The 14,094-nt window shown below is 68.8% G+C and overlaps 1 protein-coding gene across 2 annotated transcripts in view; it reads left to right on the top strand.

The window, feature by feature from the left end:
• The first annotated feature begins 1,362 nt into the window (after positions 1 to 1,362).
• Positions 1,363 to 14,094, top strand: part of GUSB (glucuronidase beta) — a 99,951-nt gene continuing 87,219 nt past the window's right edge. The window contains exon 1 of one of the 2 annotated variants that reach the window (XM_073664945.1): positions 1,363 to 1,645. In XM_073664945.1, the coding sequence (XP_073521046.1) occupies positions 1,442 to 1,645 (204 nt within the window). In that variant the 5' untranslated portion in view covers positions 1,363 to 1,441. The remainder of the gene's footprint in view (positions 1,646 to 14,094) is intronic. The other variant, XM_073664947.1, reaches the window with a different exon arrangement.

Raw genomic sequence — 14,094 nt, 5'->3', positions numbered from 1 at the left:
ATAAGAAGCATTTCAAGGTCCTGGAGTGGTCTAGCCAGTCTCCAGACCTGAACCCAATAGAAAATCATTCTCGGCTTGCCGGCAGCTCGCGGTGGACTAAAGGACCTGCCGACGTCAGCGGTCGCGTGACCCGTCACATGGCTAAATGATGTCACGGCAGGTCCTTTTCAGACCATCGCGAGTTGCCGGCAAGCCAGGACACATCGGATAAAGACACCGGGGGCCATCGGAAGGTAAGTATAATATTTATTTTTTATTTTATTCTTTTTTTTATAGGTTCTATGGTACCCGGGTCCAGAGGAGAGTCTCCTCTTCTCCAAACCCGGGTACCATGTGCACATAGAACCGCATGTACAGATCCAGTGATGCGGATTTCATGCATTCCAATGCAAGTCAATGGAGGCGAAAACGCAGCGCTTCCAATAATTGGTGGTGCTGCGGATTTTTCCGCAATGATAATCCGCAGCGGAAATTTCCGCAGCATGTGCACAGCACATGCGGATTATCATTGGGGAACATGGCAGGCCTTCTACCAGGCGTTTTTTAAGCATTTCAGCGGCGGAATTGCCTCTGCGGAAACGCATAAACGCATCGTGGGCACACAGCCTTTATGCTGAGAAATCCAGGCAGATACTTACCATCAGGGATACGTCTGATGTTTGGAGCAGCCTCCCTGCCAAGTTCCTCCCTGTGAGTGTACCTAGACGAACTGCTGGTGTTCGGCAGCAGAGGGCGGACACACCATGTATTGATTTTAGATTTCTCTTTCGTCTGATCACTTTGCATTTTGAATTGATAAAAATAAACTATTAACACTTATTTAAAAACATTATTACTTTGTAGCATTTCTTTCACACCTGCCAAAAAACTTTTGCACAGTTCTGTATGTGGATGTTAAAAAGACGTATCAGTCCTTCATTTACAACCTTCCTTTATTTCAGTTTTTTCAGTTTTTTTCAGTTTCAGTTTTATTCACTTTTGTGTTTTGCAAAAAAACCAAAAACCTCTTGCTATAAAAACATAAATGTGTGATTCCAGCCTTTCGCCTGCATATAAAAGGGTCATTTTAAATTTCCATGTTTAGAATATTTATTTTATTTAAATGCATTGAAAAAGCAATAATCTTTGTCTACAGCTCACGTGGAGACCTATGTATCGTCATGGTAACAGACTACTAAGTGTGTGTAGCCGGACCCAGCAGTCACATTGTCTTGTAGCTGTCCTAGTCCCTAAGAATAAGAATGGGGCAAAGCAACCCCTCTCCAGTGGGCCTATGCTGGTCACAGCCTTACAGCACCCGGACATTAGACTCTGTGCAGTGGAAGTGCAGCTGAGATCACCATAAACACCCCCCACTCGCTTCCTCCATCACGTGACGGAGCGGATCATGTGACTGCCTCAGTTGTCACAGAGCAGAGAGAAGCGAGCAGAGACCGCGGCCATGTGTGGACTATGGGGCTGCTGGACGCTACTGCTCCTGGCCACAGGCCTCACTCCGGGGCTGGGCGGGGGCATGTTATATCCGAGGGAGACCCCCACCAGGGAGCTGAAGGAGCTGGGTGGTATCTGGAGCTTCCGGGCTGATGCCTCCCCTGATAGAGATGAGGGGTTCCGGCTGCAATGGTACAAGCAGTGGCTGAGAGAGGTAAGAGCCCGGAGGCTGCCCAGGTCTGGTGCCCTCTGAGCTATGGCACAGCACACAGCCGGCACCGCTCCACTGCTGGGCGACCTCACAAGTCAGGAGAGGGAGTGCAGACATGGCTGCTTCTCTGTAATATCAGGATAGGAGCAGCTCACTCAGCTCCCGTGTGTGTGTGGCACGGCCTCCTCCTCAGCGGGGCCAGCTCCCGTGTGTGTGTGTGTGTGGCACGGCCCCCTCCTCAGCGGGGCCAGCTCCCGTGTGTGTGTGTGTGGCACGGCCTCCTCCTCAGCGGGGCCAGCTCCCGTGTGTGTGTGGCACGGCCTCCTCCTCAGCGGGGCCAGCTCCCGTGTGTGTGTGTGTGGCACGGCCTCCTCCTCAGCGGGGCCAACTCCCGTGTGTGTGGCACGGCCCCCTCCTCAGCGGGGCCAGCTCCCGTGTGTGTGTGTGTGTGTGGCACGGCCTCCTCAGCGGGGCCAGCTCCCGTGTGTGTGTGTGTGTGTGGCACGGCCCCCTCAGCGGGGCCAGCTCCCGTGTGTGTGTGTGTGTGTGTGGCACGGCCTCCTCCTCAGCGGGGCCAGCTCCCGTGTGTGTGTGGCACGGCCTCCTCCTCAGCGGGGCCAGCTCCCGTGTGTGTGTGTGTGTGTGTGTGTGTGGCACGGCCTCCTCCTCAGCGGGGCCAACTCCCGTGTGTGTGGCACAGCCCCCTCCTCAGCGGGGCCAGCTCCCGTGTGTGTGTGTGTGTGGCACGGCCTCCTCAGCGGGGCCAGCTCCCGTGTGTGTGTGTGTGTGTGGCACGGCCTCCTCAGCGGGGCCAGCTCCCGTGTGTGTGTGTGTGGCACGGCCCCCTCCTCAGCGGGGCCAGCTCCCGTGTGTGTGTGTGTGTGTGTGTGGCACGGCCCCCTCCTCAGCGGGGCCAGCTCCCGTGTGTGTGTGGCACGGCCCCCTCCTCAGCGGGGCCAGCTCCCATGTGTGTGTGTGGCACGGCCCCCTCCTCAGCGGGGCCAGCTCCCGTGTGTGTGTGTGGCACGGCCCCCTCCTCAGCGGGGCCAGCTCCCGTGTGTGTGTGTGTGGCACGGCCCCCTCCTCAGCGGGGCCAGCTCCCGTGTGTGTGTGTGTGGCACGGCCCCCTCCTCAGCGGGGCCAGCTCCCGTGTGTGTGTGTGTGGCACGGCCCCCTCCTCAGCGGGGCCAGCTCCCGTGTGTGTGTGTGTGTGGCACGGCCCCCTCCTCAGCGGGGCCAGCTCCCGTGTGTGTGTGGCACGGCCCCCTCCTCAGCGGGGCCAGCTCCCGTGTGTGTGTGTGTGGCACGGCCCCCTCCTCAGCGGGGCCAGCTCCCGTGTGTGTGTGTGTGTGGCACGGCCCCCTCCTCAGCGGGGCCAGCTCCCATGTGTGTGTGTGTGTGTGGCACGGCCCCCTCCTCAGCGGGGCCAGCTCCCATGTGTGTGTGTGTGTGTGGCACGGCCCCCTCCTCAGCGGGGCCAGCTCCCGTGTGTGTGTGTGTGGCACGGCCCCCTCCTCAGCGGGGCCAGCTCCCGTGTGTGTGTGTGTGTGGCACGGCCCCCTCCTCAGCGGGGCCAGCTCCCGTGTGTGTGTGGCACGGCCCCCTCCTCAGCGGGGCCAGCTCCCGTGTGTGTGTGTGTGGCACGGCCCCCTCCTCAGCGGGGCCAGCTCCCGTGTGTGTGTGTGTGTGGCACGGCCCCCTCCTCAGCGGGGCCAGCTCCCATGTGTGTGTGTGTGTGTGGCACGGCCCCCTCCTCAGCGGGGCCAGCTCCCATGTGTGTGTGTGGCACGGCCCCCTCCTCAGCGGGGCCAGCTCCCATGTGTGTGTGTGTGTGGCACGGCCCCCTCCTCAGCGGGGCCAGCTCCCATGTGTGTGTGTGTGTGTGGCACGGCCCCCTCCTCAGCGGGGCCAGCTCCCATGTGTGTGTGTGTGTGGCACGGCCCCCTCCTCAGCGGGGCCAGCTCCCATGTGTGTGTGTGTGTGGCACGGCCCCCTCCTCAGCGGGGCCAGCTCCCATGTGTGTGTGTGTGTGGCACGGCCCCCTCCTCAGCGGGGCCAGCTCCCATGTGTGTGTGTGTGTGGCACGGCCCCCTCCTCAGCGGGGCCAGCTCCCATGTGTGTGTGTGTGTGGCACGGCCCCCTCCTCAGCGGGGCCAGCTCCCATGTGTGTGTGGCACGGCCCCCTCCTCAGCGGGGCCAGCTCCCATGTGTGTGTGGCACGGCCCCCTCCTCAGCGGGGCCAGCTCCCATGTGTGTGTGGCACGGCCCCCTCCTCAGCGGGGCCAGCTCCCATGTGTGTGTGTGTGTGTGGCACGGCCCCCTCCTCAGCGGGGCCAGCTCCCATGTGTGTGTGTGTGTGGCACGGCCCCCTCCTCAGCGGGGCCAGCTCCCATGTGTGTGTGTGTGTGGCACGGCCCCCTCCTCAGCGGGGCCAGCTCCCATGTGTGTGTGTGTGTGGCACGGCCCCCTCCTCAGCGGGGCCAGCTCCCATGTGTGTGTGTGTGTGGCACGGCCCCCTCCTCAGCGGGGCCAGCTCCCATGTGTGTGTGTGTGTGGCACGGCCCCCTCCTCAGCGGGGCCAGCTCCCATGTGTGTGTGTGTGTGGCACGGCCCCCTCCTCAGCGGGGCCAGCTCCCATGTGTGTGTGTGTGTGGCACGGCCCCCTCCTCAGCGGGGCCAGCTCCCATGTGTGTGTGTGTGTGGCACGGCCCCCTCCTCAGCGGGGCCAGCTCCCATGTGTGTGTGTGTGTGTGTGGCACGGCCCCCTCCTCAGCGGGGCCAGCTCCCATGTGTGTGTGTGTGTGGCACGGCCCCCTCCTCAGCGGGGCCAGCTCCCATGTGTGTGTGTGTGTGGCACGGCCCCCTCCTCAGCGGGGCCAGCTCCCATGTGTGTGTGTGTGTGGCACGGCCCCCTCCTCAGCGGGGCCAGCTCCCATGTGTGTGTGTGTGTGGCACGGCCCCCTCCTCAGCGGGGCCAGCTCCCATGTGTGTGTGTGTGTGGCACGGCCCCCTCCTCAGCGGGGCCAGCTCCCATGTGTGTGTGTGTGTGGCACGGCCCCCTCCTCAGCGGGGCCAGCTCCCATGTGTGTGTGTGTGTGTGTGTGGCACGGCCCCCTCCTCAGCGGGGCCAGCTCCCATGTGTGTGTGTGTGTGGCACGGCCCCCTCCTCAGCGGGGCCAGCTCCCATGTGTGTGTGTGTGTGGCACGGCCCCCTCCTCAGCGGGGCCAGCTCCCGTGTGTGTGTGTGTGTGTGTGTGTGTGTGTGTGTGTGTGTGTGTGTGTGTGTGGCACGGCCCCCTCCTCAGCGGGGCCAGCTCCCGTGTGTGTGTGTGTGTGTGTGGCACGGCCCCCTCCTCAGCGGGGCCAGCTCCCGTGTGTGTGTGTGTGTGGCACGGCCCCCTCCTCAGCGGGGCCAGCTCCCGTGTGTGTGTGTGGCACGGCCCCCTCCTCAGCGGTGCCAGCTCCCGTGTGTGTGTGTGGCACGGCCCCCTCCTCAGCGGTGCCAGCTCCCGTGTGTGTGTGTGGCACGGCCCCCTCCTCAGCGGTGCCAGCTCCCGTGTGTGTGTGTGGCACGGCCCCCTCCTCAGCGGGGCCAGCTCCCGTGTGTGTGTGTGGCACGGCCCCCTCCTCAGCGGGGCCAGCTCCCGTGTGTGTGTGTGGCACGGCCCCCTCCTCAGCGGGGCCAGCTCCCGTGTGTGTGTGGCACGGCCCCCTCCTCAGCGGGGCCAGCTCCCGTGTGTGTGTGGCACGGCCTCCTCCTCAGCGGGGCCAGCTCCCGTGTGTGTGTGGCACGGCCTCCTCCTCAGCGGGGCCAGCTCCCGTGTGTGTGTGGCACGGCCCCCTCCTCAGCGGGGCCAGCTCCCGTGTGTGTGTGGCACGGCCCCCTCCTCAGCGGGGCCAGCTCCCGTGTGTGTGTGGCACGGCCCCCTCCTCAGCGGGGCCAGCTCCCGTGTGTGTGTGGCACGGCCCCCTCCTCAGCGGGGCCAGCTCCCGTGTGTGTGTGGCACGGCCCCCTCCTCAGCGGGGCCAGCTCCCGTGTGTGTGTGGCACGGCCCCCTCCTCAGCGGGGCCAGCTCCCGTGTGTGTGTGTGTGGCACGGCCCCCTCCTCAGCGGGGCCAGCTCCCGTGTGTGTGTGTGTGTGTGTGTGGCACGGCCCCCTCCTCAGCGGGGCCAGCTCCCGTGTGTGTGTGTGTGTGGGGGGCGGGGCCCCCTCCTCAGCGGGGCCAGCTCCCGTGTGTGTGTGGCGGGGCCCCCTCCTCAGCGGGGCCAGCTCCCGTGTGTGTGTGTGGCACGGCCCCCTCCTCAGCGGGGCCAGCTCCCGTGTGTGTGTGTGTGTGTGTGTGGGGCGGGGCCCCCTCCTCAGCGGGGCCAGCTCCCGTGTGTGTGTGGCGGGGCCCCCTCCTCAGCGGGGCCAGCTCCCGTGTGTGTGTGTGTGGCGGGGCCCCCTCCTCAGCGGGACCAGCTCCCATGTGTGTGTGTGTGTGGCGGGGCCCCCTCCTCAGCGGGGCCAGCTCCCATGTGTGTGTGTGTGTGGCGGGGCCCCCTCCTCAGCGGGGCCAGCTCCCGTGTGTGTGTGTGGCACGGCCCCCTCCTCAGCGGGGCCAGCTCCCGTGTGTGTGTGTGTGTGTGTGTGGGGCGGGGCCCCCTCCTCAGCGGGGCCAGCTCCCGTGTGTGTGTGGCGGGGCCCCCTCCTCAGCGGGGCCAGCTCCCGTGTGTGTGTGTGTGGCGGGGCCCCCTCCTCAGCGGGACCAGCTCCCATGTGTGTGTGTGTGTGGCGGGGCCCCCTCCTCAGCGGGGCCAGCTCCCATGTGTGTGTGTGTGTGGCGGGGCCCCCTCCTCAGCGGGGCCAGCTCCCGTGTGTGTGTGTGGCACGGCCCCCTCCTCAGCGGGGCCAGCTCCCGTGTGTGTGTGTGGCACGGCCCCCTCCTCAGCGGGGCCAGCTCCCGTGTGTGTGTGGCACGGCCCCCTCCTCAGCGGGGCCAGCTCCCGTGTGTGTGTGGCACGGCCCCCTCCTCAGCGGGGCCAGCTCCCATGTGTGTGTGTGTGTGGCACGGCCCCCTCCTCAGCGGGGCCAGCTCCCATGTGTGTGTGTGTGTGGCACGGCCCCCTCCTCAGCGGGGCCAGCTCCCGTGTGTGTGTGGCACGGCCTCCTCCTCAGCGGGGCCAGCTCCCGTGTGTGTGTGGCACGGCCCCCTCCTCAGCGGGGCCAGCTCCCATGTGTGTGTGGCACGGCCCCCTCCTCAGCGGGGCCAGCTCCCGTGTGTGTGTGGCACGGCCCCCTCCTCAGCGGGGCCAGCTCCCGTGTGTGTGTGGCACGGCCCCCTCCTCAGCGGGGCCAGCTCCCGTGTGTGTGTGGCACGGCCTCCTCCTCAGCGGGGCCAGCTCCCGTGTGTGTGTGGCACGGCCCCCTCCTCAGCGGGGCCAGCTCCCGTGTGTGTGTGGCACGGCCTCCTCCTCAGCGGGGCCAGCTCCCGTGTGTGTGTGGCACGGCCTCCTCCTCAGCGGGGCCAGCTCCCGTGTGTGTGTGGCACGGCCCCCTCCTCAGCGGGGCCAGCTCCCATGTGTGTGTGGCACGGCCCCCTCCTCAGCGGGGCCAGCTCCCGTGTGTGTGTGGCACGGCCCCCTCCTCAGCGGGGCCAGCTCCCGTGTGTGTGTGGCACGGCCCCCTCCTCAGCGGGGCCAGCTCCCGTGTGTGTGTGGCACGGCCCCCTCCTCAGCGGGGCCAGCTCCCGTGTGTGTGTGGCACGGCCCCCTCCTCAGCGGGGCCAGCTCCCGTGTGTGTGTGTGTGGCACGGCCCCCTCCTCAGCGGGGCCAGCTCCCGTGTGTGTGTGTGTGGCACGGCCCCCTCCTCAGCGGGGCCAGCTCCCGTGTGTGTGTGTGTGGCACGGCCCCCTCCTCAGCGGGGCCAGCTCCCGTGTGTGTGTGTGTGTGTGTGTGTGTGTGGCACGGCCCCCTCCTCAGCGGGGCCAGCTCCCGTGTGTGTGTGTGTGTGTGGGGCGGGGCCCCCTCCTCAGCGGGGCCAGCTCCCGTGTGTGTGTGGCGGGGCCCCCTCCTCAGCGGGGCCAGCTCCCGTGTGTGTGTGTGTGTGTGTGTGTGTGGCACGGCCCCCTCCTCAGCGGGGCCAGCTCCCGTGTGTGTGTGTGTGTGTGTGTGTGTGTGTGTGTGTGGGGCGGGGCCCCCTCCTCAGCGGGGCCAGCTCCCGTGTGTGTGTGGCGGGGCCCCCTCCTCAGCGGGGCCAGCTCCCGTGTGTGTGTGTGGCGGGGCCCCCTCCTCAGCGGGGCCAGCTCCCGTGTGTGTGTGTGGCGGGGCCCCCTCCTCAGCGGGGCCAGCTCCCGTGTGTGTGGCGGGGCCCCCTCCTCAGCGGGGCCAGCTCCCGTGTGTGTGTGTGGCGGGGCCCCCTCCTCAGCGGGGCCAGCTCCCGTGTGTGTGTGTGGCGGGGCCCCCTCCTCAGCGGGGCCAGCTCCCGTGTGTGTGTGTGTGGCGGGGCCCCCTCCTCAGCGGGGCCAGCTCCCGTGTGTGTGTGTGTGGCGGGGCCCCCTCCTCAGCGGGGCCAGCTCCCGTGTGTGTGTGTGGCGGGGCCCCCTCCTCAGCGGGGCCAGCTCCCGTGTGTGTGTGTGTGTGGCACGGCCCCCTCCTCAGCGGGGCCAGCTCCCGTGTGTGTGTGTGTGTGGCACGGCCCCCTCCTCAGCGGGGCCAGCTCCCGTGTGTGTGTGTGTGGCACGGCCCCCTCCTCAGCGGGGCCAGCTCCCGTGTGTGTGTGTGTGGCACGGCCCCCTCCTCAGCGGGGCCAGCTCCCGTGTGTGTGTGTGTGGCACGGCCCCCTCCTCAGCGGGGCCAGCTCCCGTGTGTGTGTGTGTGGCACGGCCCCCTCCTCAGCGGGGCCAGCTCCCGTGTGTGTGTGTGTGGCACGGCCCCCTCCTCAGCGGGGCCAGCTCCCGTGTGTGTGTGGCACGGCCCCCTCCTCAGCGGGGCCAGCTCCCGTGTGTGTGTGTGTGGCACGGCCCCCTCCTCAGCGGGGCCAGCTCCCGTGTGTGTGTGTGTGGCACGGCCCCCTCCTCAGCGGGGCAGCTCCCGTGTGTGTGTGTGTGGCACGGCCCCCTCCTCAGCGGGGCCAGCTCCCGTGTGTGTGTGTGTGTGTGTGTGGGGCGGGGCCCCCTCCTCAGCGGGGCCAGCTCCCGTGTGTGTGTGGCGGGGCCCCCTCCTCAGCGGGGCCAGCTCCCGTGTGTGTGTGTGTGTGGCACGGCCCCCTCCTCAGCGGGGCCAGCTCCCGTGTGTGTGTGTGTGTGTGTGTGTGTGTGTGTGTGTGTGTGTGTGTGTGGGGCGGGGCCCCCTCCTCAGCGGGACCAGCTCCCGTGTGTGTGTGTGGCGGGGCCCCCTCCTCAGCGGGGCCAGCTCCCGTGTGTGTGTGTGGCGGGGCCCCCTCCTCAGCGGGGCCAGCTCCCGTGTGTGTGTGTGGCGGGGCCCCCTCCTCAGCGGGGCCAGCTCCCGTGTGTGTGTGTGGCGGGGCCCCCTCCTCAGCGGGGCCAGCTCCCGTGTGTGTGTGTGGCGGGGCCCCCTCCTCAGCGGGGCCAGCTCCCGTGTGTGTGTGTGGCGGGGCCCCCTCCTCAGCGGGGCCAGCTCCCGTGTGTGTGGCGGGGCCCCCTCCTCAGCGGGGCCAGCTCCCGTGTGTGTGTGTGGCGGGGCCCCCTCCTCAGCGGGGCCAGCTCCCGTGTGTGTGTGTGTGGCACGGCCCCCTCCTCAGCGGGGCCAGCTCCCGTGTGTGTGTGTGTGGCACGGCCCCCTCCTCAGCGGGGCCAGCTCCCGTGTGTGTGTGTGTGGCACGGCCCCCTCCTCAGCGGGGCCAGCTCCCGTGTGTGTGTGTGTGGCACGGCCCCCTCCTCAGCGGGGCCAGCTCCCGTGTGTGTGTGTGTGGCACGGCCCCCTCCTCAGCGGGGCCAGCTCCCGTGTGTGTGTGTGTGGCACGGCCCCCTCCTCAGCGGGGCCAGCTCCCGTGTGTGTGTGTGTGGCACGGCCCCCTCCTCAGCGGGGCCAGCTCCCTTGTGTGTGTGTGGCACGGCCCCCTCCTCAGCGGGGCCAGCTCCCGTGTGTGTGTGTGTGTGGCACGGCCCCCTCCTCAGCGGGGCCAGCTCCCGTGTGTGTGTGTGTGTGGCACGGCCCCCTCCTCAGCGGGGCCAGCTCCCGTGTGTGTGTGTGTGTGTGTGTGTGTGTGTGTGTGTGTGTGTGTGGCACGGCCCCCTCCTCAGCGGGGCCAGCTCCCGTGTGTGTGTGTGTGGCACGGCCCCCTCCTCAGCGGGGCCAGCTCCCGTGTGTGTGTGTGTGGCACGGCCCCCTCCTCAGCGGGGCCAGCTCCCGTGTGTGTGTGGCACGGCCCCCTCCTCAGCGGGGCCAGCTCCCGTGTGTGTGTGTGTGTGGCACGGCCCCCTCCTCAGCGGGGCCAGCTCCCTTGTGTGTGTGTGTGTGTGTGTGGCACGGCCCCCTCCTCAGCGGGGCCAGCTCCCGTGTGTGTGTGTGTGTGGCACGGCCCCCTCCTCAGCGGGGCCAGCTCCCGTGTGTGTGTGTGTGTGGCACGGCCCCCTCCTCAGCGGGACCAGCTCCCGTGTGTGTGGCACGGCCCCCTCCTCAGCGGTACCAGCTCCCGTGTGTGTGGCACGGCCCCCTCCTCAGCGGGACCAGCTCCCGTGTGTGTGGCACGGCCCCCTCCTCAGCGGGGCCAGCTCCCGTGTGTGTGGCACGGCCCCCTCCTCAGCGGGGCCAGCTCCCGTGTGTGTGTGTGTGTGTGTGGCACGGCCCCCTCCTCAGCGGGGCCAGCTCCCGTGTGTGTGTGTGTGTGTGTGTGGCATGGCCCCCTCCTCAGCGGGGCCAGCTCCCGTGTGTGTGTGGCACGGCCCCCTCCTCAGCGGGGCCAGCTTCCGTGTGTGTGTGGCACGGCCCCCTCCTCAGCGGGGCCAGCTTCCGTGTGTGTGTGGCACGGCCCCCTCCTCAGCGGGGCCAGCTTCCGTGTGTGTGTGGCACGGCCCCCTCCTCAGCGGGGCCAGCTTCCGTGTGTGTGTGGCACGGCCCCCTCCTCAGCGGGGCCAGCTTCCGTGTGTGTGTGGCACGGCCCCCTCCTCAGCGGGGCCAGCTCCCGTGTGTGTGTGGCACGGCCCCCTCCTCAGCGGGGCCAGCTCCCGTGTGTGTGTGGCACGGCCCCCTCCTCAGCGGGGCCAGCTCCCGTGTGTGTGTGCCACGGCCCCCTCCTCAGCGGGGCCAGCTCCCGTGTGTGTGTGTGTGTGTGTGTGTGTGTGTGGGTGGCACGGCCCCCTCCTCAGCGGGGCCAGCTCCCGTGTGTGTGTGTGTGTGTGGCACGGCCCCCTCCTCAGCGGGGCCAGCTCCCGTGTGTGTGTGTGTGTGTGTGGCACGGCCCCCTCCTCAGCGGGGCCAGCTCCCGTGTGTGTGTGTGTGTGTGTGTGTGTGTGTGTGTGTGTGTGTGTGGCACGGCCCCCTCCTCAGCGGGCCAGCTCCCGTGTGTGTGTGTGTGTGGCACGGCCCCCTCCTCAGCGGGGCCAGCTCCCGTGTGTGTGTGGCACGGCCCCCTCCTCAGCGGGGCCAGCTCCCGTGTGTGTGGCACGGCCCCCTCCTCAGCGGGGCCAGCTCCCGTGTGTGTGGCACGGCCCCCTCCTCAGCGGGGCCAGCTCCCGTGTGTGTGGCACGGCCCCCTCCTCAGCGGGGCCAGCTCCCGTGTGTGTGTGTGGCACGGCCCCCTCCTCAGCGGGGCCAGCTCCCGTGTGTGTGTGTGGCACGGCCCCCTCCTCAGCGGGGCCAGCTCCCGTGTGTGTGTGTGGCACGGCCCCCTCCTCAGCGGGGCCAGCTCCAGTGTGTGTGTGTGGCACGGCCCCCTCCTCAGCGGGGCCAGCTCCCGTGTGTGTGTGTGTGGCACGGCCCCCTCCTCAGCGGGGCCAGCTCCCGTGTGTGTGTGTGTGGCACGGCCCCCTCCTCAGCGGGGCCAGCTCCCGTGTGTGTGTGTGTGCACGGCCCCCTCCTCAGCGGGGCCAGCTCCCGTGTGTGTGTGGCACGGCCCCCTCCTCAGCGGGGCCAGCTCCCGTGTGTGTGTGGCACGGCCCCCTCCTCAGCGGGGCCAGCTCCCGTGTGTGTGTGGCACGGCCCCTCCTCAGCGGGGCCAGCTCCCGTGTGTGTGTGGCACGCCCCCTCCTCAGCGGGCAGCTCCCGTATGTGTGTGGCACGGCCCCCTCCTCAGCGGGGCCAGCTCCCGTGTGTGTGTGTGTGTGTGTGTGGCACGGCCCCCTCCTCAGCGGGGCCAGCTCCCGTGTGTGTGTGTGTGGCACGGCCCCCTCCTCAGCGGGGCCAGCTCCCGTGTGTGTGTGTGTGTGTGTGTGTGTGTGTGTGGCACGGCCCCCTCCTCAGCGGGGCCAGCTCCCGTGTGTGTGTGTGTGTGTGTGTGGCACGGGCCCCCTCCTCAGCGGGGCCAGCTCCCGTGTGTGTGTGGCACGGCCCCCTCCTCAGCGGGGCCAGCTCCCGTGTGTGTGTGGCACGGCCCCCTCCTCAGCGGGGCCAGCTCCCGTGTGTGTGTGTGTGTGTGTGTGTGTGTGTGTGTGTGGCACGGCCCCCTCCTCAGCGGGGCCAGCTCCCGTGTGTGTGTGTGTGGCACGGCCCCCTCCTCAGCGGGGCCAGCTCCCGTGTGTGTGTGTGTGTGTGTGTGTGGCACGGCCCCCTCCTCAGCGGGGCCAGCTCCCGTGTGTGTGTGTGTGTGTGTGTGTGTGTGTGGCACGGCCCCCTCCTCAGCGGGGCCAGCTCCCGTGTGTGTGTGTGTGTGTGTGTGTGTGGCTGGCGGCCCCCTCCTCAGCGGGGCCAGCTCCCGTGTGTGTGTGTGTGTGTGTGTGTGGCACGGCCCCCTCCTCAGCGGGGCCAGCTCCCGTGTGTGTGTGTGTGTGTGTGTGTGCGGCCCCCTCCTCAGCGGGGCCAGCTCCCGTGTGTGTGTGTGTGGGTGGGCGCGGCGCCCCTCCTCAGCGGGGCCAGCTCCCGTGTGTGTGTGTGTGTGTGTGTGTGTGGCGGGGCCCCCTCCTCAGCGGGGCCAGCTCCCGTGTGTGTGTGTGTGGCGGCCCCCTCCTCAGCGGGGCCAGCTCCCGTGTGTGTGTGTGGTGTGTGTTGTGTGTGTGGGGCGGGGCCCCCTCCTCAGCGGGGCCAGCTCCCGTGTGTGTGTGTGTGTGGGCGGGGCCCCCTCCTCAGCGGGGCCAGCTCCCGTGTGTGTGTGTGGCGGGGCCCCCTCCTCAGCGGGGCCAGCTCCCGTGTGTGTGTGTGTGGCGGGGCCCCCTCCTCAGCGGGGCCAGCTCCCGTGTGTGTGTGTGGCGGGGCCCCCTCCTCAGCGGGGCCAGCTCCCGTGTGTGTGTGTGGCGGGGCCCCCTCCTCAGCGGGGCCAGCTCCCGTGTGTGTGTGTGGCACGGCCCCCTCCTCAGCGGGGCCAGCTCCCGTGTGTGTGTGTGTGGCACGGCCCCCTCCTCAGCGGGCCAGCTCCCGTGTGTGTGTGTGGCGGGCCCCCTCCTCAGCGGGGCCAGCTCCCGTGTGTGTGTGTGTGGCGGGGCCCCCTCCTCAGCGGGGCCAGCTCCCGTGTGTGTGTGTGTGTGGCGGGGCCCCCTCCTCAGCGGGGCCAGCTCCCGTGTGTGTGTGTGTGGCCGGGCCCCCTCCTCAGCGGGGCCAGCTCCCGTGTGTGTGTGTGTGTGGCACGCCCCCTCCTCAGCGGGGCCAGCTCCCGTGTGTGTGTGTGTGTGGCACGGCCCCCTCCTCAGCGGGGCCAGCTCCCGTGTGTGTGTGTGTGGCACGGCCCCCTCCTCAGCGGGGCCAGCTCCCGTGTGTGTGTGTGGCACGGCCCCCTCCTCAGCGGGGCCAGCTCCCTGTGTGTGTGTGGCACGGCCCCCTCCTCAGCGGGGCCAGCTCCCGTGTGTGTGTGTGGCACGGCCCCCTCCTCAGCGGGGCCAGCTCCCGTGTGTGTGTGTGGCACGGCCCCCTCCTCAGCGGGGCCAGCTCCCGTGTGTGTGTGTGTGGGGGCGGGGCCCCCTCCTCAGCGGGGCCAGCTCCCGTGTGTGTGTGCGGGCCCCCTCCTCAGCGGGGCCAGCTCCGGGTGTGTGTGTGTGTGTGTGTGTGGCACGGCCCCCTCCTCAGCGGGGCCAGCTCCCGTGTGTGTGTGTGTGTGTGTGGGGCGGGGCCCCCTCCTCAGCGGGGCCAGCTCCCGTGTGTGTGTGCGGGGCCCCCTCCTCAGCGGGACCAGCTCCCGGTGTGTGTGTGTGTGCGGGGCCCCTCCTCAGCGGGGCCAGCTCCCGTGTGTGTGTGTGGCGGGCCCCCTCCTCAGCGGGGCCAGCTTTCCCTCCTGTGTGTGTGTGTGGGGGGCCCCCTCCTCAGCGTGGGCCAGCTCCCGTGTGTGGGTGTGTGGCGGGCGCCCCCTCCTCAGCGGGGCCAGCT

This window comes from Phyllobates terribilis, unplaced genomic scaffold (genome assembly GCF_046119375.1).
Source record: "Phyllobates terribilis strain yellow unplaced genomic scaffold, ASM4611937v1 Scaffold_2__4_contigs__length_985480577, whole genome shotgun sequence".
NCBI lineage: Eukaryota > Metazoa > Chordata > Amphibia > Anura > Dendrobatidae > Phyllobates > Phyllobates terribilis.
This window is presented reverse-complemented; position numbering and strand designations above follow the sequence as displayed.